Genomic DNA, 23129 nt, shown 5'->3' on the forward strand with positions numbered 1-23129 from the left:
TGGTATTTGTTTGTTAGTTTTACAGTAAATTTGAATGTAAAAATACGACCGACATAAAGTGGTACAACACCATGATTTCATTGGGCAGATGACCATCTGTTCTGCTACCATTGCGGATATAGTGTGTAGCAGAGCCTTATGTAATTGGACAAAATGAGCCACCTGCCAACAGTCCTTTCATCTGATTGGCCACTCGCATGTACGCCCACCTTTGTTATGTGACGCAACCCCGCCCGGCTGCTCTCAACATTTCGTTCCGGTGTCACATTTAGAGACCTCCAACAAACAATTTCAACGACATGTCTCTCGGTAAAGCAGCCAGAAGTTTAATTAAACCGGTCCTGCGGTCCTCGGACTCGGCCCTGAGACGGAGCTATGCGGCGGTGGCTGAAGCCAGAGCCGTGCTGGAGCACGAGCTCGACTCTATCCGAGCCGCGGGGACGTGGAAAGCTGAGAGGATCATTACTTCCAAGCAGGGTCCTCAAATCAACGTGGACGGCACTCATGGCAGTAAGTGGTGTAGGTTACAGTAACGGCAGTTATCTAAGTGTCCCTCAAAAACACCATGACGTATAAAGTCTGTCTCTACGGTGGAAGATGTGCTCTGATATCTTAGATAACTGAAATAAGTAGCGCCTCAGTGTAAAGATACGTTGTCAAGATAAAAGCCCCAACTCCTACCTTTCTGACGTTTGGCTAGTTATGTTAAAGTGTACTTTTTAAGCAAAGCAGTCATTATTACACACCGAAAAAGGACAATACAGTTTGTTTTAACGTGATACAGCTGAATGATAACTGACGAATTGACGTGCTAGCGAGAATTATAATTGCAGCTGATTTTAGGCTACTTTTTATGATTATTTGATCAAAATTAGCCATATTTTATACCATTCACTATATAGTTGTAGTATTATGATGAGTTTAAAAGTCGCAACTACTGTAAATTGTAACGCTAACATGTACAACATGTCTTTCTGATACACAGCGAGATTGTAATAGCATACAAACAGTTAAAATACTCTTGCAAACAAAACCACTTTGAACCTACACTCATTACTCAAGTGTTGTTGTTGCATATTATCACTGATGCATATATATATATATGCAATATACTCAGTTACTTAACACACTTGCCTTTTAGTTGGCGCTCTGCCCTGATGTTATCTAAGTGTTAAACTTGAGGCAGTTAACTGAAGTGATGGGACTTTTTCTTTGTAAAGAAATGGCTCATAACATCAACAGTTTCCTGTTTTAACTTCAGAATTATCGATTTTAAACCCGGGATGATTGTTGGCTTTGTCAAAACTCCCAGCAGTTAACTGGACAGCAGCAGCTGATACCTACCCTGTCACTGTCCTGCCAACAAAGCAGCTATCAGATGTTGACTTTTCAGCATGAACCTTTGCCAGACATTGACTCTGGCCCAGTTACTTTAGGTCATGACCCCTCATGTGAGAAAGTGACTGTTCAATTCACGTGCACGCCGGTGCCGCGGCCCTGCACGTTGTTTTCTCTGGCCCTCTTTGTTCTGATGTCCTCTCTTTATTGGTTTGGCTTTTTGCCCAAAGGCAGGCAGAATTTCAATCACAGGCTATGATTTGCTGACATTGTGCGTTGCTTACTGGTTCAAGTACGAATGTTCTGTCTTTCTGCAATTCAGTATCTGAAACCGTGACTTATTCAATTGAATGATCTCTTCTCCTTTGAAACATACTCTCTTAGGTATATTGAATTTCTGTGCCAACAACTACCTTGGCCTGTCCAGTCATCCAGAGGTGGTGCAGGCCGGAATTGATGCTCTGAGGGCCTATGGTGCTGGATTGAGCTCCGTCAGATTCATCTGTGGGACACAGGTACAGTGGTTAAGTCGATTTAGTTTCATCATACCGTGATTTAACAACAACGGATTGTTTTTTTTAATTCACTTGTACAAAACATACTAAAACAAGCTACACATGCTCCCATCTTTAAAGAATATCCAAGAGCCCTTTGAATCGTACACCAAAGGTGACATTATCCACTGGGTCTCCCCAATGCTGCATCCTCTCCCTTCTCTTCTATAGTCTGTATTCCGACGATTGCCGCAGTCGGCATGAGAATAGATTCATTTAAAAATTTGCTGACGATTCGGTAATAGTCAGTCTCTTACATGATGACGAATATGCCCACGGTCCTGTGGTCAATGAATTTGAAGTCTGGTGCGACAATGCTTTTCTCCAGTTAAATGTACCGAAAACTAAGGACATGTGCATTGATTTCAGACAAAAACCCCATAACACCAATCAAAAAACAATAATCAAAGGTCAGACAGTAGACGGCGTCGAAAATTACAAATATCTTGGGACTATTCTAGATAGTTAAATTTCAACTGCCATTCAGAGAACCTGCAAAAAAAGGGCCAGCATGAACTGTCTTGTCTGAAAAAACTCTCCAAGTTTCAGAGCGATGAGTCCCTGATGATCTTATTTTACAGATCATATACTGAATCTGTGCTGACCTTCTCTCTCCTCTGCTGGTTTGGCAACCTTAATACAAGGTCCAAAAATGCACTGAACAGAGTGATAAAGACAAGCAACAAGATTCTGGGAGTTGAACAGTGCACACTTACGGATCTGTTTTAAGAGACAGATAATTTGATGGGCTAATGCCATTCCGTCTGACGGCTCCCATCCTTTACATTCTGAGTTCCAGTTTCTGCCTTCTGGCCCCCGGCTCAGCCTTCCTCGTATGAAGAGCAACAGATACAAGCACTCCTTCGTCCCTGCAGCCATTTCCCTTTTGAATTCAGGACAGGGTAGGAGGAGTCGTACCTGATTGGTTGATATTGTTTTTGTTTCTTGTCCCCATGTGTTGTTATTGATGTTGGCAGAAATTGATGATACGCACCGTTCGCACTTTCGCTACTTTGTAGGGGCCGCTACTGATGTTGTTTCAGCACACTGTATTATCGCTCCCTCTTAGACTTTTAATTACATGTCTTTTATGTTTTATGTCCTTTTTACTTGCTGCAACTCTAATTGACCTCCGGGGACACAAATAAAACTGAAACTGAATCTGAATTTGAATCTGAAGGTCAAAGGGGCTGATGGAGAGCTGTGACCTAAGCTAGTTTAGAACACTGCTTTCGGATACTGATGGTAAATGCACATATATCCTTAAAACTGCTACATTTATTAGACTTGATGAGTTTTATGTTTGTGTACTGTGATTTACAGAACCTGCACAAAAATCTGGAACAGAAGCTTGCCGAGTTTCACGAGAGGGAGGACTGCATCCTCTACGCCAGCTGTTTCGATGCCAACGCCGGATTGTTTGAGGTTCGTTAAAGTTCGCCGTCTACTTGTTTCGATGCAAAAACAAAAAACGGCTTCCTCGTCGTGGTGGATCATTTTATGAGATGATGCTTAACAGGTGCTGCTGGGCCCGGAGGATGCAGTGCTGTCCGATGAGCTTAACCATGCCTCCATAATCGATGGGATCCGCCTCTGTCGAGCAAAGAGGCTGCGCTACAAACACATGGACCTCAACGATTTGGAGCACAAGCTCAAAGAGGCTCAGGTGGTTACACACAGATCTATAAGAATTCTATGATGTGCATCTCTTTTTATATTGCTCACGATGCAGGTCACTGCTCTGTGCTCCACTTATTCTGTGTGCTCTGTGTGGTCCTCCTCAGTCATCTCGCATGCGCCTGATAGTGACAGATGGAGTCTTCTCTATGGATGGAGATGTAGCTCCCTTAAAAGGAATCTGTGACCTGGCTGAGCAGTATGGCTCCATGGTGTTCATAGATGAATGTCACGCCACTGGTTTCCTCGGGGCAAGGGGCAGGTGAGTAAGATGCCGCTTTAACCAAAACGGAACATTGAAATGGCAAAGAAAAATCCCATAATTTCTATTTCTTAATCTTAATCTTAATTTGCAGGGTAGAAGGCACAAAAGATGGGCTGACATTTATTTTGAATAATGCTTGTCAGCCTCTGTGTGTAGGAATGCTGGCACAACTTTTTCTTGACTGTCATTTTTAACACTGCCACTGGATGTCGCCAAAGCCAGTCTAAATGAAAGCCTCCAGTGTACATGGAGGTTTTAATAAAGCAAAGCTTTTTATGTTCGAGTATAAACTGTGCTTTAAATTTCAGAGGCACAGACGAGCTCCTCGGAGTGATGGACAAAGTTCATATTGTAAACTCCACTTTGGGAAAAGCACTGGGAGGAGCAGCAGGTATGGGTGTAACTGGCTTTTAAATGTACCGCCTTTGTAGATTAACTGATATTTTTTCATCATTATTTTTGACCACTTTGGAGCGGGGAAAAAAACATTATTATATACTTGTTTTTGGGGGAACTCGCAGGCGATAATGTTTTCAATTACATATGTAGCACAGACATAAGGGTTTGCATGGTGTGGTGGGCCGGACAGACTAATGAATGCAGCTCCAGTATGTATGAGGTAGGGCTGGGCGATATGGGGAAAAAGTCATTTCACGATATATATATATATATATATATATATATATATATATATATATTTTTTTTTTTTTATATCAGTCAATATCGATATATATCGGGTCCATAATTTTTAACATCCACTTGAACCCCTTATTTTCCACTGTGCTTATCGGTAGCATCTCTTTTGCTATACAATAAGCTACTGCATTTGTAATATCACGGTGTCTCTTAGAATTTGTGTCATACAGCGCTGGATAAAGCAGACTCTATGGTCCTCTGTTGCTGCTAATCAGGCGTTGTTATTGGGGCAAGATTAGCACTTGTTCCGGCTGTGTTTGTAAAAGTTTGCATTCTCCGTGCTCAAACGGGTGGCGCTGCTTCAGGTGATGAAAAAGATTAGTGGTATTCCCCGTCTTTGTCAGAACATGTGCTCGACAGAATTTACACACTATTCTGTTTCGTGTTGGACTTCAAAAAACAAAAAAACCTCCACACCACCGAACTTTTTTTCGGGCCCTTCTTATAAACAATGTCATCCCCCACGCCTTGGGCTGTGTCTTCCGTTGTTTCCTCCTTTGTTTTTACGGCTGCAGCAGCACAAACCAACACACCACGACTAGCTGCTGGCATGGCTCTATTCCAGCCACGTGATTGGGTCAGCGCGGCACAACTCTATTTGTCATTGACTATTCGTATTGTCTGTCAAAAGATGGACGAATGTAATCTATCGAAAAGTATATCAACCATGTTTCATGTCTCTATCGAGAAAAAGTTATTCCTCAATAGCTTGCGTTGTCGCTTTATCGCCCAGCCCTAGTATGAGGAAGTCGAAAAAGCAAAGCTCCAAAATCTGTCAAGCTTTTTCCACCTTGTTTTTCTCATTTAAAAGTCTTTGTAAAACAAAAATGGAGGGATATATGTACATGAAACTTCAGTACATTATTCCAAATACCTGCAACCATTCAGACCCCAAAACTTGAGATGCGTCGTACATAGATGGCACTGTACTAGTCCAGTTTAGGGTTGAAAGGCTTAAAGTCAGAGTTCTGTAATCAGATTGTTGCTTTTCCCACTACGAGCAGCTTCCTCTTTCATATGTCTAATCTGCATTTTCCTTCAGGTGGTTACACAGTGGGTCCCAAGCCTCTCATTGACCTGCTCAGGCAGCGCTCACGGCCCTACCTGTTTTCCAACGCCCTCCCCCCACCCGTGGTGGGCTGCTCCACCCGGGCTGTGGAGCTGTTGCTTGCATCCAGTGAGATCGCAGAGAGCATGACAGCCAAAACCATGAGGTGCGTTTGCACTGAGGAAGGGGGCGGTGTGCTCTGTTATTGTGGCGTTGCACATAGGTTATCACATAGCGTCACATCACCAAGAGATATACTATTCTGCTCTTAGCAATGATGTTTAGCTGAACTCATTTTAACTTTTCATGAGTGAATTTTCTTCTGAATGCTGTCCAATTAGATTCCGGAACAGGATGACACAGGCCGGCTTCACCATCTCCGGCTCCTCTCACCCAATCTGTCCCGTGATGCTCGGCGACGCGCGCCTGGCCTCTCTGATGGCCGATGACATGCTGAATCACGGTAAGACGCTACAGCCGATCCCCGCGCCAGACAGCATTGCCCAGCGTAATTTTAACCCGCCTCTTCACTCCACAGGAATCTATGTGATTGGATTCTCCTACCCAGTCGTACCAAAGGGCAAAGCTAGAATCCGTGTTCAGATTTCGGCTGCACACACAGACGAAGACATCGACCGGTGTGTGGACGCCTTCATCGAGACCGGCAGAAAGCACGGGGTCATTTCCTGAAAGGGACAAATGAACGGGAAGGATTCAGCAAACCGCTCGCCTTTACAGAGCTCGCTGCCTGTTACTGAAGAGCTATGAAAGATGTTGATGGAAATATTAGTTACCTTTTGTTGGTCTGTGGAGTTGATTGTTACTCTTGTTTTCACAGCTGAGTGAAGCGCTTTTGCTAACGTGTAGATGTTTGTATTTGAAGAGGAAAAAAGGGCTAATAATCCCACATCTCCTGCACTTTTTATTACGAGGAGAAAAATGTTTCTATTGAATCCAAAAAAAAAGTGATTTTGAAGATTGTGGCAACTGTGTTGGCAAGTTATTATTATTATTATTGCATTATCAGCAATTATTATGGCAAGCATTAAACTTATCTTTCAAATCGGAAAAGTACTGAGAAAAAATGCTTTTTTTCACTCCCAGCATCTGACATGTGACAATATAATTTACTATAAAACACTGAATGATCAGGCAGTTATGAGAAAAAAAGAAGGTTTTTGATAAGCCATCTTGTCCTTACCGGATTTTAAATGAGCTGAACAACCTCAGATGAACAACGCGTGACGCTGAAATGTAAATATCTGACACCTTATCGGTTTCACATCGTCGTGGAGCAATTCTGGCCCACTTCATTCTCGCTTCAGAAGCGTTTATTCACAGCTCTCTTAAAGTCCCACCGCAGCATTTCAATCAGGTTGAGGTCTGGATTGGACTGGACCATTGCAACACCTCAGTTCTTTGCTTTTTCAGACATTCTGTGTTAACCGTTTCAGCCTAACTGTAGCTGTCAGACAGATGGCCTCACATTTGACTCAAAAATACTTAGGTACACAGAGCAGTTCATGGTGGACTCAATAACTGCAAGGTGTCCAGGTCCTGTGGTTACTAAAAAAACACATCATCACCCCTCCACCACCGTGCTTGGCAGTTGGCATGCGTTTTTTTGTCATGATGCACACCATCTTTGTTTGAGATGGGAACATTTGAACATGCATTGTTTTAGCTCAAAAGATGGGGGAATGTCTGTATTTTATGCTGTTTTTAGGTCAGCTTGTTTAATTAGTGATCGTCTCAGCTCAACAATGAACACTGTGCGGGCAAAACAATCTTCTCAGGGTCTGCTGTGTTATCTTGCCCAGCTCCTGTATAAAATGGCTCCCTGCAGCTGCAGCCAATTGTCTGTTTCTCTGCAGGCCGTCATGCTTTCTGTACGACAGATGGACCTTTCTTTCAACAAATTAATATATAGAAGACAGCTTCATTGTTCTTCTCTTCTTTACCCTCACTTATGAAAATTTCTACAACATGGTAAAAAAAACCATTTAATTAAATACCACTTTTATCTGTTCAACGGACATTGTTCCAGAAGTCTTGTAGTTTGTTTAAATGCAGCTGCCATGTTCTTTTTTAGAGAGAATAGGCTTTCTTCTGCAACCCTTCCACATTCAGTCTTGTTCTAATTGTACAGTCATGAGCTTCAACATTTAACATTCGAACTGAGGCCTGTAGAGTGAGATGTAGCTCTTGGTTTTTCTTTTTAGTTTTTTTTTAGTTTTTCTGAGCATTGTATGGTCTTGACCTTGGGGTGAAAACGATGGGACGTCCAGTCCTGGGAAGACTGTCTAAAACTGTCTAGAGTGTTTTTCACTTATGAATAATCTTTCTCACAGTAGAATGATAGACTCCAAAATTTTTGGAAATGGCCTCATTCCCAGATTGATGGGCAGCGATTTTTGCTTCTCCAAGATCATTACTGATGTCTTTCTTCCTCGGCATTGTGTGAACACACACCTGAATGCTGCAGACCAGCCACTGACAAGACTTCTGTTTTCATGGAGGCACTCACTCATGATCAGTTAATCAAATACATGTCATTAGCAGCACTTCACTGCTGCTTTCACTGGGTTCCTATGGAAGAGTAAGCATCAGACCGCTCCTGCATTAATGGCTTAATTTTTGTTCAATAGAGACCCAATGTTTTATGTCATGTGTTGTTGTCAATCTGATGTCTAACTTCAAGTCCAGGTATAAACTACAGGGATTTTTCAATACTGAAAGAGGATATCTGATCATATTTCACATAGAAAAAACTGGCCCATTTTATTCAAACAACATTGCTGCTCTTCGTTCAGTTCAATACGGCTCCTTAAAAAGCAGCACGGTGCATTGAGTAAACTGTTTCCACTGTGCTCATAAACTTCACTTTGTCATTTCATTCGTGTTTCTTTGCGGCACACTACTGCTGCTCCTGCCATGCTTCTGTAGCTCCTCCCTGCGTTGTCTTTTTCGCGCCATCACTCCTCATGAGCTCCACCTTCACTTACTCGGCGCCCCTCCCAAAGAGACTGTCTGGCCAATAGAAAGAAGCAGTCTTTCTCTTAGCCAATCACACGACGTTGTGGGCGCGTCGCGAGAACACGGCTCGCGGGAAACGGACAGGAAGAGGTTGAGTTTTTACCGCGAAACGGAGTATCTCCTCAGTTTTGTTGCGAGCACTTTACCACGAACTCTAGCTTTTGTTCGTCTGAACAAAAAAGTCGTTTTCACGCTCAGTTTTTCGTCTCGCCGTCGCGTTCACCGAGCCGCTGCAGCATGTCTGGCTTTGACGACCCCGGAGTGTATTTCAGCGACAGCTTCGGAGGTGGAGAGGGGCCCGGCGGGGATGAAGGTGGACTGAAGCGCACCCAGATCAAGAAGCGATTCCGTGAATTCCTCCGCCAGTTCAGAGTGGGGACGGACCGCACCGGCTTCACATTTAAATACAGGTAAGGAAAAACTGTGACGGGGTTCCCGTTTGGTGACTGTATAAGCGTTTGCTACATAGAAGAAAGAGGATAGAGCTACAAAAGAAAACGCATGTTGGGGAAACAGAAGGCCGCTCGTAATACGGCTGAGTTGTACTGTGTGATGGATATTTGGATGGGTCACTTGGACATTTGAAGTCGGGGCCTCTGAAGCCCCCAAAAGAAAACTCTACTTTGACAGTCTTCGTCTAATGAGCCCTAAATGAGGATAATGATGAACCAGTCCGCCATTGTTTGCTGATTTTTCTATGAAAGTGTTCTATGAAATTTGGCTTTAAATGCCACATTCCCATTCATATTTCTATCATTTCAATCAGAGATGAGCTGAAGCGACATTACACCCTGGGGGAGTACTGGGTGGAGGTGGAGATGGAGGACCTTGCCAGCTTTGACGAGGATCTGTCCGACTGTATTTACAAGCTGCCTACTGAGAACCTGCCATTGGTAAGTGTTCTGCTAGGAATGTCCCTGACAGTTAGATTTCCCACCTGAAAAGCAGGAGGAACTTCGCCAGCCCCGATTTCAAAATCCAACGTGGGTTGATAGAACATAGCACATAGTAATGTCCAACCTCTGTAAGTGGACATGTTGCTACAGTGTAATGATGTCCGAACTACAATAGAATGGGTTGCCATCGGCTCGTTTGGCTATTAGAAGGTAGCATATTGATTTAACACAACAAGCCGTGAACTTAAAGGATCAGAGTGTTGCAGTTACGGACATCCAGTGGTCAAGTTGTAGATGGCAGCCATCTTCTGTCTTGCAATAAATTACATCTATATCTCGGCTAAGATATCCCCGGAGGAGAAAACGAGCAACTCTACAGCAACGGCTGTAGGTTCCCCAAAGAGGGCAGCAGTGACACCTGATTTAAGTTAATACTGCAGTTCTAAAAGGCAAAGGGCTCTCCCTATGCATGTGGTGCTTCATACGTTTCCTCCTAGTTTGGGGAAGCTAACAGTTGAGTTGGTTCTCCACTCTTGGCTTTAGTCATCATCATTGCAGTTTGCTAATAAATGGTTTGAATCCACAGCTGGAGGAAGCTGCAAAGGAGGTAGCGGACGAAGTGACTCGTCCCCGGCCCGCGGGGGAGGAGACCGTACAGGACATCCAGGTCATGGTGAAGAGTGACGCGCATCATGCTTCCATTCGCAGCCTCAAGGTACCCACCGACCTCTCTGCGGCTCACGCTGTTGTCGTTGCACACAGTCGAGTCACTTTTATTTTGTTGTCATCTTTTGCAGTCGGAGCAGGTGTCTCGTCTGGTGAAGGTCCACGGCATCATCATCTCGGCCACGGGGGTCAGGGCGAAGGCCACCAAGGTGTGCCTTCAGTGTCGCGGCTGCCGTGCCGTCCTCAACAACATCCCTCTGCCTCCGGGCCTGCAGGGTTACGCTCTGCCGCGCAAGTGCAACAGGTGAGTTCCAACAAGAGGAATGACTCTGTCTGCTCAATCTTGTCAAGCGCCATGCGCTCAAACAAGTTTTGGCTTTCCTCAGTGAGAATGCCGGCAGAGTGAAGTGTCCCGTGGACCCATACTTCATCATCCCGGACCGCTGCGTTTGTGTGGACTTCCAGACGCTCCGCCTGCAGGAGGCTCCGGATGCTGTGCCACACGGGGAGATGCCCCGTCACCTGCAGCTCTACAGCGACAGGTAGAGGACACCTCCGACATCTGCGCTCCGCTGTCACGCTCCTGGGTTTTTCTCTACTCATTTCCCTCTTCTCGCAGGTATCTGTGTGACCGTGTGGTGCCTGGCAACAGGGTGACCATCATGGGTATCTACTCTATCAAAAAGGTGGCCGCTGCAAGGCCCAAAGGCAAAGAAAAGGGCATCGGTGTGGGAATTCGTGCATCTTACCTGCGAGTGGTCGGCATCCAGATGGACACCGAAGGAGCAGGTATTTAGTTTTTTCCTGTTCATGTGCTCACGTGTCAGTTGGATACATTTTCGGCCATCTGTGGGTGATTTTTACAATATATTTCTCCATGGTCTCTTCCAGGTCGTGGCACTACTGGATCCGTGACTCCTCAGGAGGAAGAGGAGTTGAGAGCTCTTGCTGCTTCTCCTAACATCTACAACTCTCTGGCGCAGTCGATAGCTCCTTCCATCTACGGCAGCGACGATCTGAAAAAGGCCATTACATGTCTGCTCTTTGGAGGTTCGAGAAAGAGGTGAGGCTACAAAAGCTGCCTTTGGCCTTTTTTATCTTTTCTTTTCCTTCCAAAAAAACTTCATTAACGGTTTGGTTTTCTCGGTCGTCAGGCTCCCTGATGGACTCACTCGTAGGGGCGACATCAACCTGCTGATGCTCGGAGATCCCGGTACAGCCAAGTCTCAGCTGCTTAAGTTTGTGGAGAGATGCTCGCCTATCGGGGTAATTATTCAATCTCCAAGGCTGATTTGTGCAACAAGAACGGGAGTTTTCTTATAATAGCCTGCGATGCTCAGCCGTGACTCTGTTCCTCGCAGGTTTACACCTCAGGAAAGGGCAGCAGCGCAGCTGGTCTGACTGCCTCCGTGCTCAGGGACCCCACTACTCGTGGATTCATCATGGAGGGAGGAGCCATGGTGCTGGCGGATGGGGGAGTAGTATGCATTGACGAGTTTGACAAGGTAAGGCATAAAACTGAGCTATGAGTTGAGTGTTTCTGTTTATTTCTTGCCCGCATTTAAAGTCATAGCCGCGCTTTTTTTTTTATTTGTCAGATGAGAGAGGATGACAGAGTGGCAATCCACGAGGCCATGGAGCAGCAGACCATCTCCATAGCTAAGGTATAGCCCATTTAAAGAAGGCGTAATATAACTGTCGCAGTCTTAAACGGGGTAAACTGACCTCTGGACTCCTCATAGGCTGGCATCACCACCACCCTGAACTCTCGCTGCTCCGTTCTGGCTGCGGCCAACTCTGTGTTTGGCCGCTGGGACGACACAAAGGGGGAGGACAACATCGACTTCATGCCCACCATCTTGTCCCGCTTCGATATGATCTTCATCATCAAAGACCAGCATGACCATCAGAGGGACATGGTAAGGAGGCTGGAACTTTGCTGCTTTACATCCTGAAGTCGTCAGGAATGTGAACATTGAATGTGCTGTATTGTGTTTCCTCGGACCTGTTGTAGACGCTGGCCCGCCATGTCATGAACGTTCACCTGAGCGCTCAGACGCAGACTGAGGGCGTCGAGGGAGAGATTCCATTGGCTACGTTTAAGAAGTACATCGCCTACGCCAGAGTGTGAGTCTGCCTGTATCAGTGCACCATGACTCTGCGGGAAGGTTACAGTTCGCGATCATGTGCTCACGTCTGTTATTTTGGTCGTTTGCTCACAGTAAATGTGGCCCTCGGCTCTCTGCGTCGGCCGCTGAGAAGCTGAAGAACAGATACGTGGTGATGAGGAGCGGCGCACGAGAGCACGAAAGGGAGATGGACAAAAGAGCCTCCATCCCCATCACCGTCAGGTATGTTTCTTACTCCTCGCCTCCAAGCCGGTGTTGAAGATGTATGTTTTCCTCTACATTTGACAGCCTAAAGTAATCATTCCTCTCTTTTTTTTTTATCCCACCTTCAGGCAGCTGGAGGCTGTGGTACGCATCGCAGAGTCCCTTGCTAAGATGAAGTTGCAGGCTGTGGCTGGAGAAGAAGAGGTGGACGAGGCCCTCAGACTCTTCCAGGTGTCCACACTGGACGCTGCGCTCTCTGGAAGCCTCTCAGGTGTGTGTTTTATGTGATGTAAAGTTTTATTTCAGCATGCCGCCTTTTATGATCTGATGTTTTATTTAATTTAAGTTTTTCTATAATATGATATAAAACTACGTACTGTGTAAAGCAGGTAGCATCACAGTGAAGAACTTAGTTAAACCTTTAATTGATATTATTGAGGTGGAACGATTCTCCAGAGGGAAAGACGGCTTTATCCAGCCTGTAATTTACTGTAAAGCTCAGCCGAGCATGTCTTTTCACTGGATGCCATCTATGCGCCTCCTGACGTTGACATCTTCCCTTCCTCGTTCACCGTGTAGGAGTGGAGGGCTTCACTTCTCAGGAAGACCAGGAGATGATCTCCCGCGTCGAGAAGCAGCTTAAGAGACGCTTTGCTATCGGCTCCCAGGTGTCCGAGCACAGCATCGTCCAGGACTTCACCAAGCAGGTCAGCCAGAGAATAAATCAGTGGGCTCGGAATGTGCAAAATACTTAAAACACTGCATTAAGGCATTTGCACACACAGGACCATGCTCCCATTTCTTCAATTGTATAATAAAATGTGCCAAAGATAACAGTTTGACAGATATAAGTGAGTATTTTTGCACCAACAAGGTGAAACGGCTGTTGTGGAGGATAAAGAAGTGGCAGGCCTGATAACAATTTACAGCAGATGTGCAGTATCTGAACATGATGTCCTTCAGAAAAAAGAAAAATCCAGCAAAGGCCGGACAAGGACCTTAGAGACGCATCTGGACCCTCAGTTGATCCATCTGTTGGCTCGTACTAGATATCGACTCTAAAAGCTCACTAGGATTGTACAAACTCAGTTTTATCTACTGTTTCGCATACACTATAAATACGTTGGCACATATTTCAGTAAATTGCGGCACCAATCTCTCGTTACTGTACATGAACACTGAGGTGTTGGAAAACAAAAAGCACATCTAATTGCTGAATCCCTTTCCATCCCATCTGCAGAAGTATCCAGAGCACGCCATCTACAAAGTCCTCCACCTGATGTTAAGGAGGGGGGAGCTTCAGCATCGCATGCAGAGGAAAGTCCTCTACAGAGTCAAGTAGAGCAAATTGTGCTCCGTTGTATTTTTTTATGTAAATAGTTTTGTTCTGTTTGTGCTGCTCTTTTCCCAGCAATGATTTCATATTCTGGAAGAGACTGATAACATAAAAGGATTTGTACTGAAACGATGGATCAGAGGCGTCACTGTTGCTCATTCTTAAATGTTGTGAAATATCTTTGTACCATGTTAAGAATAAATAAATAAAAAGTAATTTAGACTCAAATTCTGATCTGCCGCCTTGTTTTATTAAACACAAATCACAGTTGAGTTACAGATGGCGCATAAGTGAAGTTTGCACAAATGACAAGCTCAGAATTTCCAGCTGCAGTTGGGCTGCAGTTTGAAGTGATATAGAATTTTTTTTTTTTTTTTTTTTTTTTTTTAAAAAGGTAAGAATTTCATGTTTGATTTAGTTTCAAGTGAGTAAAGTGCTATCTGTGCTAATTCCAGTATACAGTATGAATGCAGTTAAAGTCTACAAGGCGTAGATTCCCACTCCAATCGTGGCCAGTGCGAGACACAGTCCCACGGTGAACTTCATGATGGGTGACCCGGCAGCTGGGACGCTGCTCTTTGATTGGTCCGCTGCTTCTGCTGTGACGCTCAACATTTTCTGCAAATCATCAAAAACCTGCGGGGAGGTGGGGGAAACAAAAACAAATTTTAAAGGCGCATCAGCAAGTCGGCAGTGAGCTTGTTCTGCATGTGTTGGTTTCACTTCCTCTGCTGGATTCAGTGTGACCCGAAGCAGCTCTCAATACTTTCACTGGTTTGCAACACGTTAAACTGTCCGTCTGCGCGGGGAACCTGTGCCTCGACGCCTTTTTGCTCACCTGGATGTTCAGCTCGAAGGCCGACACGGCCTCCTCCAGCACGGCCGCCTTCTCCCGCTCCGTCAGCTCGATGCTGTTCATCCGGCTCCTGTACAGCTGCTTGAAGCGGTTGGGGCTGGTCACACCAGGGAAGGTGAAAAATGACAGCCCCTCTTTGCTGCTCAGCCCCAGAGATTTCTGGGTAATTTTTCCCAGTACTTGCCCGCCTGATAGATCACCGAGGTAGCGAGTGTAAGCGTGGGCGACGAGCAGCTCTGGGTTCGATTTGCCAATCTGGAAGAAAAAAAAATGAATGAATGAGAAGTCGGTTTGCATATTTGGATTTACGGATCATTTCAAAGGATCTTATCTACCTTTCGTAGCCTCTGTTCATATCTGTGTGTGGCTGCAGGGACGATCACTCTCTTCTTCCAGTTTAAACCCAAAAAATACTCCAGATCTCTTTCCAGTGAATCCAGGCGGGCAAGTTCCTGAGGGAAGTATATCGGTGCAACAGCTGGATGGGAAGAATTTCTGTCCATCTCCTCTTCTAGAGCCTTGTAGATCTCGTAGAGGGAGCAAAGCAGGACCTGGTGGAGGCATCGGGATCAATATCCACTTTTCTCGACAATGTGTGGGGGGGAAAAAAGTCCCATGAGCGGAAGAGGAAGTGTATGATCTGTGAGGATGATCGCCTTACTTTGTACTGTGGCAGTGTGATCTGTCCCTTCTGGTAACTCAGCATCAGTTGTGTGTTTTCAGCTCTGACGTGGTTGTCCTTAGTGGCGGCTTTAATCAGCTCGGATAAATCACTGCGGGCAGACGGCAAACACAGCAAAAGCACAAAAAGTCAGAAAACCAAGTTTTTTTTTTTTAGTGATTTCTTTCTTTTTCTTAAAAAAAAAAAAAAAAAAACAAGCTTTGAGACACACTGTCATACCTGCCAGCGTCCCCCGTATCGTTTTTCCTTGCGCTCTTCTTGGTCTCCATCTGTTCAGATCACATTAAACAGTTAATTTGGATGGTTTAAAGTGCATTCAGCGCAAATAAACCTTCCAACAATCTTTACTTACGTTCGTCGGTTCTCTGTGCGGGCTGGAGTTCTCGCCTCTGTGTGACCGGGGTCAGCTGTGGCCTCTCGGTTCTCTCCTGCCTCTTTTATACAGGCTCGATCCTGTGGCTGCTCGGGCAAAGGGGAAGTGCGACTGCTGCGTCATGTTACTTGCTGTAGCTTCACATGACGAGGCAGATCTGAGCCCATGCTGGCGAAGTCATCAAAACATGATGAGGCAGAAATCATCAGCTCACATTGCTCAATAGTTCATCTTAACTTATAGAGAAGTTTACTCAGAGCAGTATTGAAGTATCGTCTTTTTAAACTCCTTTATGCTCCTTCTTTCCTCTCACTGATTTGTAGATGAAGACAGTGTAAAGCTTTTTAAATATCACAGACTACTATACTGGCTCCACATCAAATGACTGCTGACATGCACTGAAGAGATGCCAGAATTGTACAATATAATGCAAGTATGAAAGTGATTAAAAGTACCAGGGTGCATGATAAGCAGCCCAATTTTACTTTTGATGCTTTTCCTTATCATACACCTAGGTTTCTAAGTACATCTACTAGATGGTAGATGCACGTAGCCCTAATCCACCAAAACACAAGCAGAGGGGCTTCAAATGGACACAAGATCTGTGTGCAGACCAGGCACTTATGTCAGTCTGGCCCCTGGGAGAATGAGGAGTGTGATGTGGCCCCATGTCTCATAAAGGTGATTTGAGGCATGGCATATCAAATTTTGTGTTTAAAAAACAAACAAAACCCACTTACATTTAAACCATAGGGAGTTCTCTGGAAACAGAGTGTATGATGTATGTTGGTAAGAATGTTTACTTCCCCCCCCCCTGACTGCCAAGACGTGGGACACGAAGATGTGTGTTATTTGAAGTTATACAGGCTCCGTTACACAGGGAGATCTGGAGAAACAAGAAGAAGAAAAAACATAACTCAGAACCTTTTTGGAGAATGTAAAGTTCAAATGCAGAAGAGGTCGAAATGTTTGCTGACTGCTGAAGAAAATGGAGGAAAACATAGTTTAAAAAAGACATATAAGCAGTATAAACAGTGAAAACCGTAGTACCTTGTTACAAATTCCTTGGATGTAGGTCAGAGCATGGCTTTCCTTTTCTTTCGGGACACTAGTTTTCACAGTGAAACTCCCAGAAACGAGGATTCCTTTTTGGAGTGTGGTCCCCTTAACAGGATGTTCGCATACATACGCAGAGTTTGACACAAACCTTTAGAATATAACGTTACATTACGTACAGTCAGGATGAATATGTTATCAGACCTCAACCGTGATAGACTTTGTTGTTTTGTTTACGATAAAAGAGAAAGTGCAGATATTACTTTAGGAACGTTAAACACGCTTATTCGGTCATTTTTAAAGGAGGAACCACATTAGTCACAAATAATGTGTTTGTTTTTTTTGTTTTTTTTTACAGCTCTAAACAGCCATTGAGACAATAAGAGATATGACATGGACACCTATTATTCTCCTCTGTTCTACCCTGCTCTGTGGCGTTTTCACGCCCCCTTATGCAAGCAGCACTCCATTATTGGTTTTTATCATCCGGCGGGGGAAGTGGGTTGTGCTAGTGCAGCTTTACTTAGGAGCCCACATACTAAACTCAAACGCGCTTTAAAATGCCAGATAGTAAGCATGTAGCGGCACCGACACTTTCAAACCCCCCAATGTTGCGCGTGCGGCACCGGCTGTTCTAAAAAGGTAACGTACTGGTCTCCATGTTTCCGTGTTATAAAACGTTAGCCGACCTCACATCTGGCTCGCGACGGCAGCCGCCGCATCCTCAGCAGGGTTTTATAACGTCGGCTGGAGAGTTCACGGAGAGCCGGGAGGAGGAGGAGGAGGAGGAGGAGGAAGAAGGGGGGGTTCACGTCCTCAGCCTCCTGCCGTCTCCGAGCACCGGTTCGCCTCTTTCAGCTCACTAAAGCCTAGCAGTTTTCTTCTTGTCAGCCTTTGTGTCATAATAGGGTTTCTAGTTTAGGAGCTGAAGTTGAACATATGCTCTGGTGTATCGAGTTTCTGCGTGCCGCCTGACGCAAGCTGCCCCTTCATGGCCCGAACGCTCACATATGTTGGGGGGGGTGAAGTAAGTCAGTAACACAGCTAGGTTTGGGAAATAGTGTTGGGAGATCCTTTTTTGCATGTAAATCCCAAATTTTCTTCATTATTTTGACCCCAGATACACGCACAGTCTTATGTTGTGGCTCAAATGTCGAATGAAAGGCCAGTTTGAGAGATGTTGTGTTGCTACACTTTTCAAAGTGTGTAAATGTCCATATTTTTATTGTTATTATCCATGTATTTGTTTTTCAGCCTTATCTATCAATGTTACAGTAAGGTCACACATCGTCGCTGCGTGTCCAGCAGGTTATGGAGCCGAGCCTTCCGTGTCTCATCCTATTCACCCTGATTGGCTTTGTCATAACCTCCTCCGATGAGCGCCACCACAATGGCACCCACCGTTATGACTACTGTGTGCTCGGCGCTGGCCCTGCAGGACTGCAGATGGGATACTTCCTCTCCAAGGCTAGAAGAGACTACATAATCTTGGAGAGGAACTCAGGGCCTGGCAGCTTCTTCAACAAGTGAGCCACTTTGCAAAAGCTTTCTCTAATGACAATTTGACACGTTGGCTCCCCTGCTTCATCTTCGAAACGAGGCTTTTTTTTCAATGCTCCGGCTTGTGTTTCTATAGGTATCCCCGGCACAGGAAGCTCATAAGCATCAACAAGATCCACACGGGAAGGCAGAACCGAGAATTCAACCTGCGGCACGACTGGAACTCGCTGCTGAGCGACAAACCCGACCTCCTGTTCAAAAGAGTGAGCAGTGAGTTCTACCCGCCGGCAGACGCCTTCCCTCTCTACCTGTCCATGTTTGTGAAGGAGCTCGGGTTGGAGGTACAGTACGGTGTGGACATCGGAAGGATCAGGGCCGTGCAGTCAGCCACAGAGAGGAGCTACATCCTCACTGACCAGCATGCATCAGACTATATGTGCAGGTAATTCATGACACTCTGTACCAAAGATGAAAATTCTGGATGGGTTTGGACTGTGGACTGCATTGTGTTGTACTTTTGTCCTCCTTCCTTCAGCGTCTTGCTGGTGGCCACAGGTTTGTGGGTACCTCAGAAGGTGGAGTTTGTCGGCTCTGATCTGGTTGAGGGCTACGAGTCCATCTCCACTAACCCCGACGACTACAAGGACCAGGCTGTGCTGATTCTGGGAAAGGGGAACTCTGCTTTTGAAACAGCCCAGAGCGTCTTAGGAAGAGCGAGTCGAGTGCACATGCTCAGCTCCAGCCCTGTTCGACTGGCCTGGCAGACGCATTATGTTGGAGATCTAAGGTACAGTAAAGTGAGAACGCTTTCAAAGATAATTCCGTGATTAGTTTTTATCAGTTAACTTTATGCTAAATGAAATCAACAGAATAAAACCAAGCCACTACTTCTGTTTTGTTTTGCAGAGCTGTTAATAACGAGCTCATTGACACATACCAGCTCAAGTCCCTTGATGGACTGGTGGAGGCACGCCTGGAGAAAATAGTTATCGCTCGGCAAAAGGAGCAAGGCCGGAAGAGATCCGGCGGAGAGAAGAAAGAGAAGAGGGGGCGGCTGTATCTGACTTTAAAGAAGTACGTAAACACGAAAAACAGTTCTGATGTGACCCGAGAGGAGCTTCCGGGGCACCACATCGACAACTTTCCCATGCGAAAACCCTACGACCGCGTGATCCGATGTCTTGGGTTCCGATTCAACTTCAGCATATTTGACGGGTATGAATTAAGACAACATGCTCATTGGATCACATTACAAAGAATTCAATGAATGACAAAAGTTGATGTTGAAAAAACCAAAAATCTCTCCAGCTCTGCCTGCCCGCCAAACAGTGAAAATGCCAAAGGGAGGTTGCCGGGGGTGACGGCCTGGTACGAAGGAAACAACACGCCCGATTTGTTTGTGCTGGGAACCGCCTCTCACTCCAGAGACCACCGCGCGTCCGCGGGCGGCTTCGTCCACGGATTCCGTTACACAGGTGAAAGTCCAACATGTGGTGGTTATTTCGAGGAAACCAACATATTGGTGTACAAACCTCATTTCTGGAAAAGTTTCATTTCAAATCTGTAATGAAATTAAAAACTGTTTTGTGTTTATTTGTTTGAAGCTTTGTTCAAACAGAGACAAAAAAAAAAAAAAGTTGGTCTTCACTGAACCACTTCATTGTATTTAGAAAATATAAACCTTTGAAATCTGATGCAGAAGTCTAAATCAGAATCTGAATCTAAATAGCATCATATTCCAGTCTGCACCCAATTCTGACACCCTCACCGATCGATCTACTGGTTGTAGAATCTTCCGGAACACTGTTGCTTCTCTCCAAACTTGGAAGAGACGCTTAAAAATCGTCTCTTCGAACTTGTCTCTTGTTAAAGAAAAGGGCTTGAGTGAATCAACGCATTACAGATTTAGGTTTAATCGCAGTTTGGAAAATGTTTCCAGCTCATTTCTGCGGGATTTGATCTGCAGCTCATAAGGCCTGATCAGTCGAATAGCACAGGTTCTACATGCAATCCAGATGTTGGAAAAAAAAAAAATTACTTGCACTTTCTGCCTCAGCCCGAGCTGTACATCGAGTACTTGAACACCGTTACCACGGCAACCCGTGGCCGTCAACCAAACTGTTGACAACGCAGTTGCAGTCCTGGATTCTGAAGCGAGTCGGCGAGGCCTCGGGGCCGTACCAAATGTTCGAGGTGCTTGGCGATGTTATACTTCTTCATGGGTAAGCGCTTGCTCTTTTTCTCTTTGTATAACACTAGATATCATCTGCTTTTCCCAGCTGCTCTTTTATTCATCAGCTCTTCCCCGCGGTCAGTTATTGTTTTAATGTTACGTGCCCTGAATAACCGCTGTACTCCAGCACCTTCTTATTCGTGGTCCTGGTTTTATCCCGAATCCCTCGCACACTCCCAGCAACTGAACAGCCTGTCACCCACATGGCCTCATCCCGTCAAAGGATTTTAGCCCAGAAGGCAACAGACACCCATACCACTTCAACCTTTGCTGAATGTCAAAGAGGAATGGATTAACAACTAGGAAATATATAGTTTTCCCTTATTTACCTTCCAGATCTGTGTTAGGGGAAAATAAGGATCAAGAAAAAACTTCATATGTTTTTCCTGCTCTCTCTTCTTGACTCTCAGCTCTCACTGTGAGTATGTTGAAGAGTTCCTGCTCCAGGCTTTGCCCGACCTCTCCTCTCTGTCTGGCCACCAAATTTCCAACCATGGACTGATAGTGTTAGTCATGCAGTACGGGAAAAAGAAGATGGACTACCTGGGACGTGGCAGGGCAGAAACAGACTGGACCAAAGCGTGGCAGTCCAACTTTCTGCACCCGGTGTTATACTACTATGACAGACTCCCTACTGGTGAGTGAAAGCGCTGCTACCTTTAGAAGTCGTTGTACTTTTTTAGGAGTCAAAGTTGTTAACGCAGGCTCGTTTTTTTTTTTTCTTCCCTCAGAGGAAGAAATGAAGACGCGCAGCCATGGCTGGCCCTTACCACGGCCCAAGGCGATTCATCACATGGTTGAGGACTTCCTCACAGAATGGGACGGTCCTCTGTCTCACATCCAGCCCCTGCGGCGCTTCCTGGAGCGCTGCGTCCAGACTGACCTCAGGGCCTTCTATGCAGGTAAGACGTGCAACGTGACTGGATTTAAACCGTATCTGTAAAGCCCTACTGGCTGATGATTTGCAAAACTATGACCACTCGTGAGTTAGGAATCAACTAACGACTCAAACCACACTTTGATTTCACATTTGAGATTCTGAACGGTTTACGTGACTTGCTCAACACTCACACACTTTAGAAGGATGGCTGGGCAGCAAAACTCCCTGTAATAATCCAGTCAACACACCAGAAAACACATTGATTTCCAATAATAAACACATTCCTCAATTTTTCAAGTGACCCTCTCATAGAGAAATCCCTTTTAATGAACTAGATCCCTGATTGTGATGAGAGTTTGCTGTTGATGGCAAGGCAAAAAGCAGGGGAGTTTCAACGTCACGCTGAGGTACGGCGAATGCAGAGGATTTGATGTTGGATTGGCAGAACAAAGTTAGAAAGAAAGAGTGGACATCTTGAATATTTGGGGGGTTTATTTTTGGGTTTGTGTTGGACAGTGTCTGAAAGCAGATTTAAAGAGTCCTGGGAAAGTTGACGACAGCTGTTTTTCCCCCTGAAAGTGAGCATTATTCAAAAGATTTCAGATTTAACTCCACACTGGAACATATTTTTCGGGTGTTGTACAATCCTTCAGTTTGCACTTCTCTAAACCACACTTGTGATGCTGGGATGTTTCTGATGGTAGTTTGTCTGTTTATCCTCTTATCTTTCAGAATCGTGTTTCCACTCAGCCCTCACTCACCGTAAGCCGCCACTGTTTTGTCAGCAGGGATACTTGAACCAGCTGGGGGTCCCTCGCAACAGTCAGCTCCGGCAGCCGGTTTATGAGGCTGAATTGAGGACAGCTGAGCAAAATGATGCTGGCACATCAGGAGCTAACCCAGCATTGCCCAAATACCTGGCACCAGCTGGTGCAGCCATGTCTTCAGGACTGCAACTTGACTTATGATTGTTTTTCCTGTTTCAGTTGTATGATGCTGTTTAAGTCTCCTAAAATTGCTACCTCCATTACCCATAGTCATCTCCTCCATGAGACCAACATATTTGGACAGAACACTGTCCTGGGTATCTGTGGTTTCCAACCTCTGTTGGCTTGGTACCTTAAAAAAACAACAAAAAAACAAACCAGCAATTTCTTCACACGATGTATCATTACAATATGAATATGTCTACCACTTGATTATCTCAACCAAATACTTTTTTTCTTTGTCTTGACTAAGTTTAGGGGCCATGAAAAAGTTTGTCGAGGTGATGACTGTAAAAATGTCAACAAAAAAAATAAGCCAGACTTTACGCATGTCCTCTTATGCTAATCATCCTCTACCCCTTAAGGTTTATCACGTGACTTCGTGGGGTTAAAACCTGGAGGATGGAAACCACTGCCTATCACTGGAAAGGCACATTGTCCCTTGGGAGCTCCCATGTTGTTCCCTCACAAATTTATATCCACTGCACAGTGCCATTTTCATATTATGAAAAGTTATATGGGTTGAGGTGGGGTGCCAAATGTTATTATACATTGCTATTTTTTACATTAAACGTATGTGGAAGAGGGAAGGCAAAGCTTGACTTTTCAATTCTAATGGATATGTTTCTTTAATGTTATTGTTTTTCACGGAACGCATGCCCAGAGAAATAGTTGGTCCCTGATTGGTCCACCACAGAGACTCTTTGATTGGCTGCTT

The 23129-nt window shown here is 45.1% G+C and overlaps 4 protein-coding genes across 7 annotated transcripts; 3 read left to right on the forward strand and 1 right to left on the reverse strand.

Annotated features, from left to right (window-relative positions):
- The first annotated feature begins 219 nt into the window (after positions 1-219).
- Positions 220-6649, forward strand: gcat (glycine C-acetyltransferase). Its single transcript, XM_075454453.1, has 9 exons — positions 220-510; positions 1723-1853; positions 3216-3317; positions 3412-3558; positions 3677-3831; positions 4143-4225; positions 5573-5744; positions 5920-6041; positions 6117-6649. The coding sequence occupies exons 1-9, from the start codon at positions 300-302 to the stop codon at positions 6266-6268; spliced, it is 1275 nt and encodes a 424-aa protein (XP_075310568.1). The 5' UTR covers positions 220-299; the 3' UTR covers positions 6269-6649.
- Positions 6650-8670: 2021 nt separating this feature from the next.
- Positions 8671-14062, forward strand: mcm5 (minichromosome maintenance complex component 5). The gene is made up of 16 exons (XM_075453545.1): positions 8671-9024; positions 9381-9507; positions 10097-10225; positions 10308-10480; positions 10563-10718; positions 10796-10965; positions 11068-11239; positions 11331-11442; positions 11538-11681; positions 11775-11840; positions 11919-12095; positions 12191-12303; positions 12399-12527; positions 12638-12780; positions 13089-13216; positions 13750-14062. Exons 1-16 carry the CDS (start codon positions 8852-8854, stop codon positions 13849-13851), a joined length of 2214 nt encoding a protein of 737 aa, XP_075309660.1. The 5' UTR covers positions 8671-8851; the 3' UTR covers positions 13852-14062.
- A 1-nt stretch (position 14063) lies between these two features.
- On the reverse strand, positions 14064-17553 carry hmox1a (heme oxygenase 1a). 2 transcript variants are annotated; one of them, XM_075453549.1, is made up of 8 exons: positions 16807-17553; positions 16497-16642; positions 15736-15924; positions 15603-15652; positions 15363-15474; positions 15037-15252; positions 14684-14956; positions 14064-14481 (listed from the first exon to the last, which is right to left on the reverse strand). In XM_075453549.1, exons 4-8 carry the CDS (start codon positions 15650-15652, stop codon positions 14326-14328), a joined length of 807 nt encoding a protein of 268 aa, XP_075309664.1. In that variant the 5' UTR covers positions 15736-15924; positions 16497-16642; positions 16807-17553; the 3' UTR covers positions 14064-14325. The 2 variants fall into 2 exon arrangements, with proteins under 2 accessions (XP_075309664.1, XP_075309665.1); XM_075453550.1 differs by lacking the exons at positions 16497-16642; positions 16807-17553 and having other exon boundaries at positions 15736-16220.
- On the forward strand, positions 17278-22996 carry foxred2 (FAD-dependent oxidoreductase domain containing 2). 3 transcript variants are annotated; one of them, XM_075453546.1, is made up of 10 exons: positions 17278-17454; positions 18067-18338; positions 18449-18754; positions 18848-19099; positions 19219-19527; positions 19621-19787; positions 20369-20534; positions 20956-21182; positions 21277-21447; positions 22158-22996. In XM_075453546.1, exons 2-10 carry the CDS (start codon positions 18124-18126, stop codon positions 22391-22393), a joined length of 2049 nt encoding a protein of 682 aa, XP_075309661.1. In that variant the 5' UTR covers positions 17278-17454; positions 18067-18123; the 3' UTR covers positions 22394-22996. The 3 variants fall into 3 exon arrangements, with proteins under 3 accessions (XP_075309661.1, XP_075309662.1, XP_075309663.1); XM_075453547.1 differs by having other exon boundaries at positions 18088-18338; XM_075453548.1 differs by having other exon boundaries at positions 18121-18338.
- Positions 22997-23129: the final 133 nt, after the last annotated feature.

Source organism: Odontesthes bonariensis, chromosome 21 (assembly GCF_027942865.1).
Source record: "Odontesthes bonariensis isolate fOdoBon6 chromosome 21, fOdoBon6.hap1, whole genome shotgun sequence".
NCBI classification, from domain to species: Eukaryota; Metazoa; Chordata; class Actinopteri; order Atheriniformes; family Atherinopsidae; genus Odontesthes; species Odontesthes bonariensis.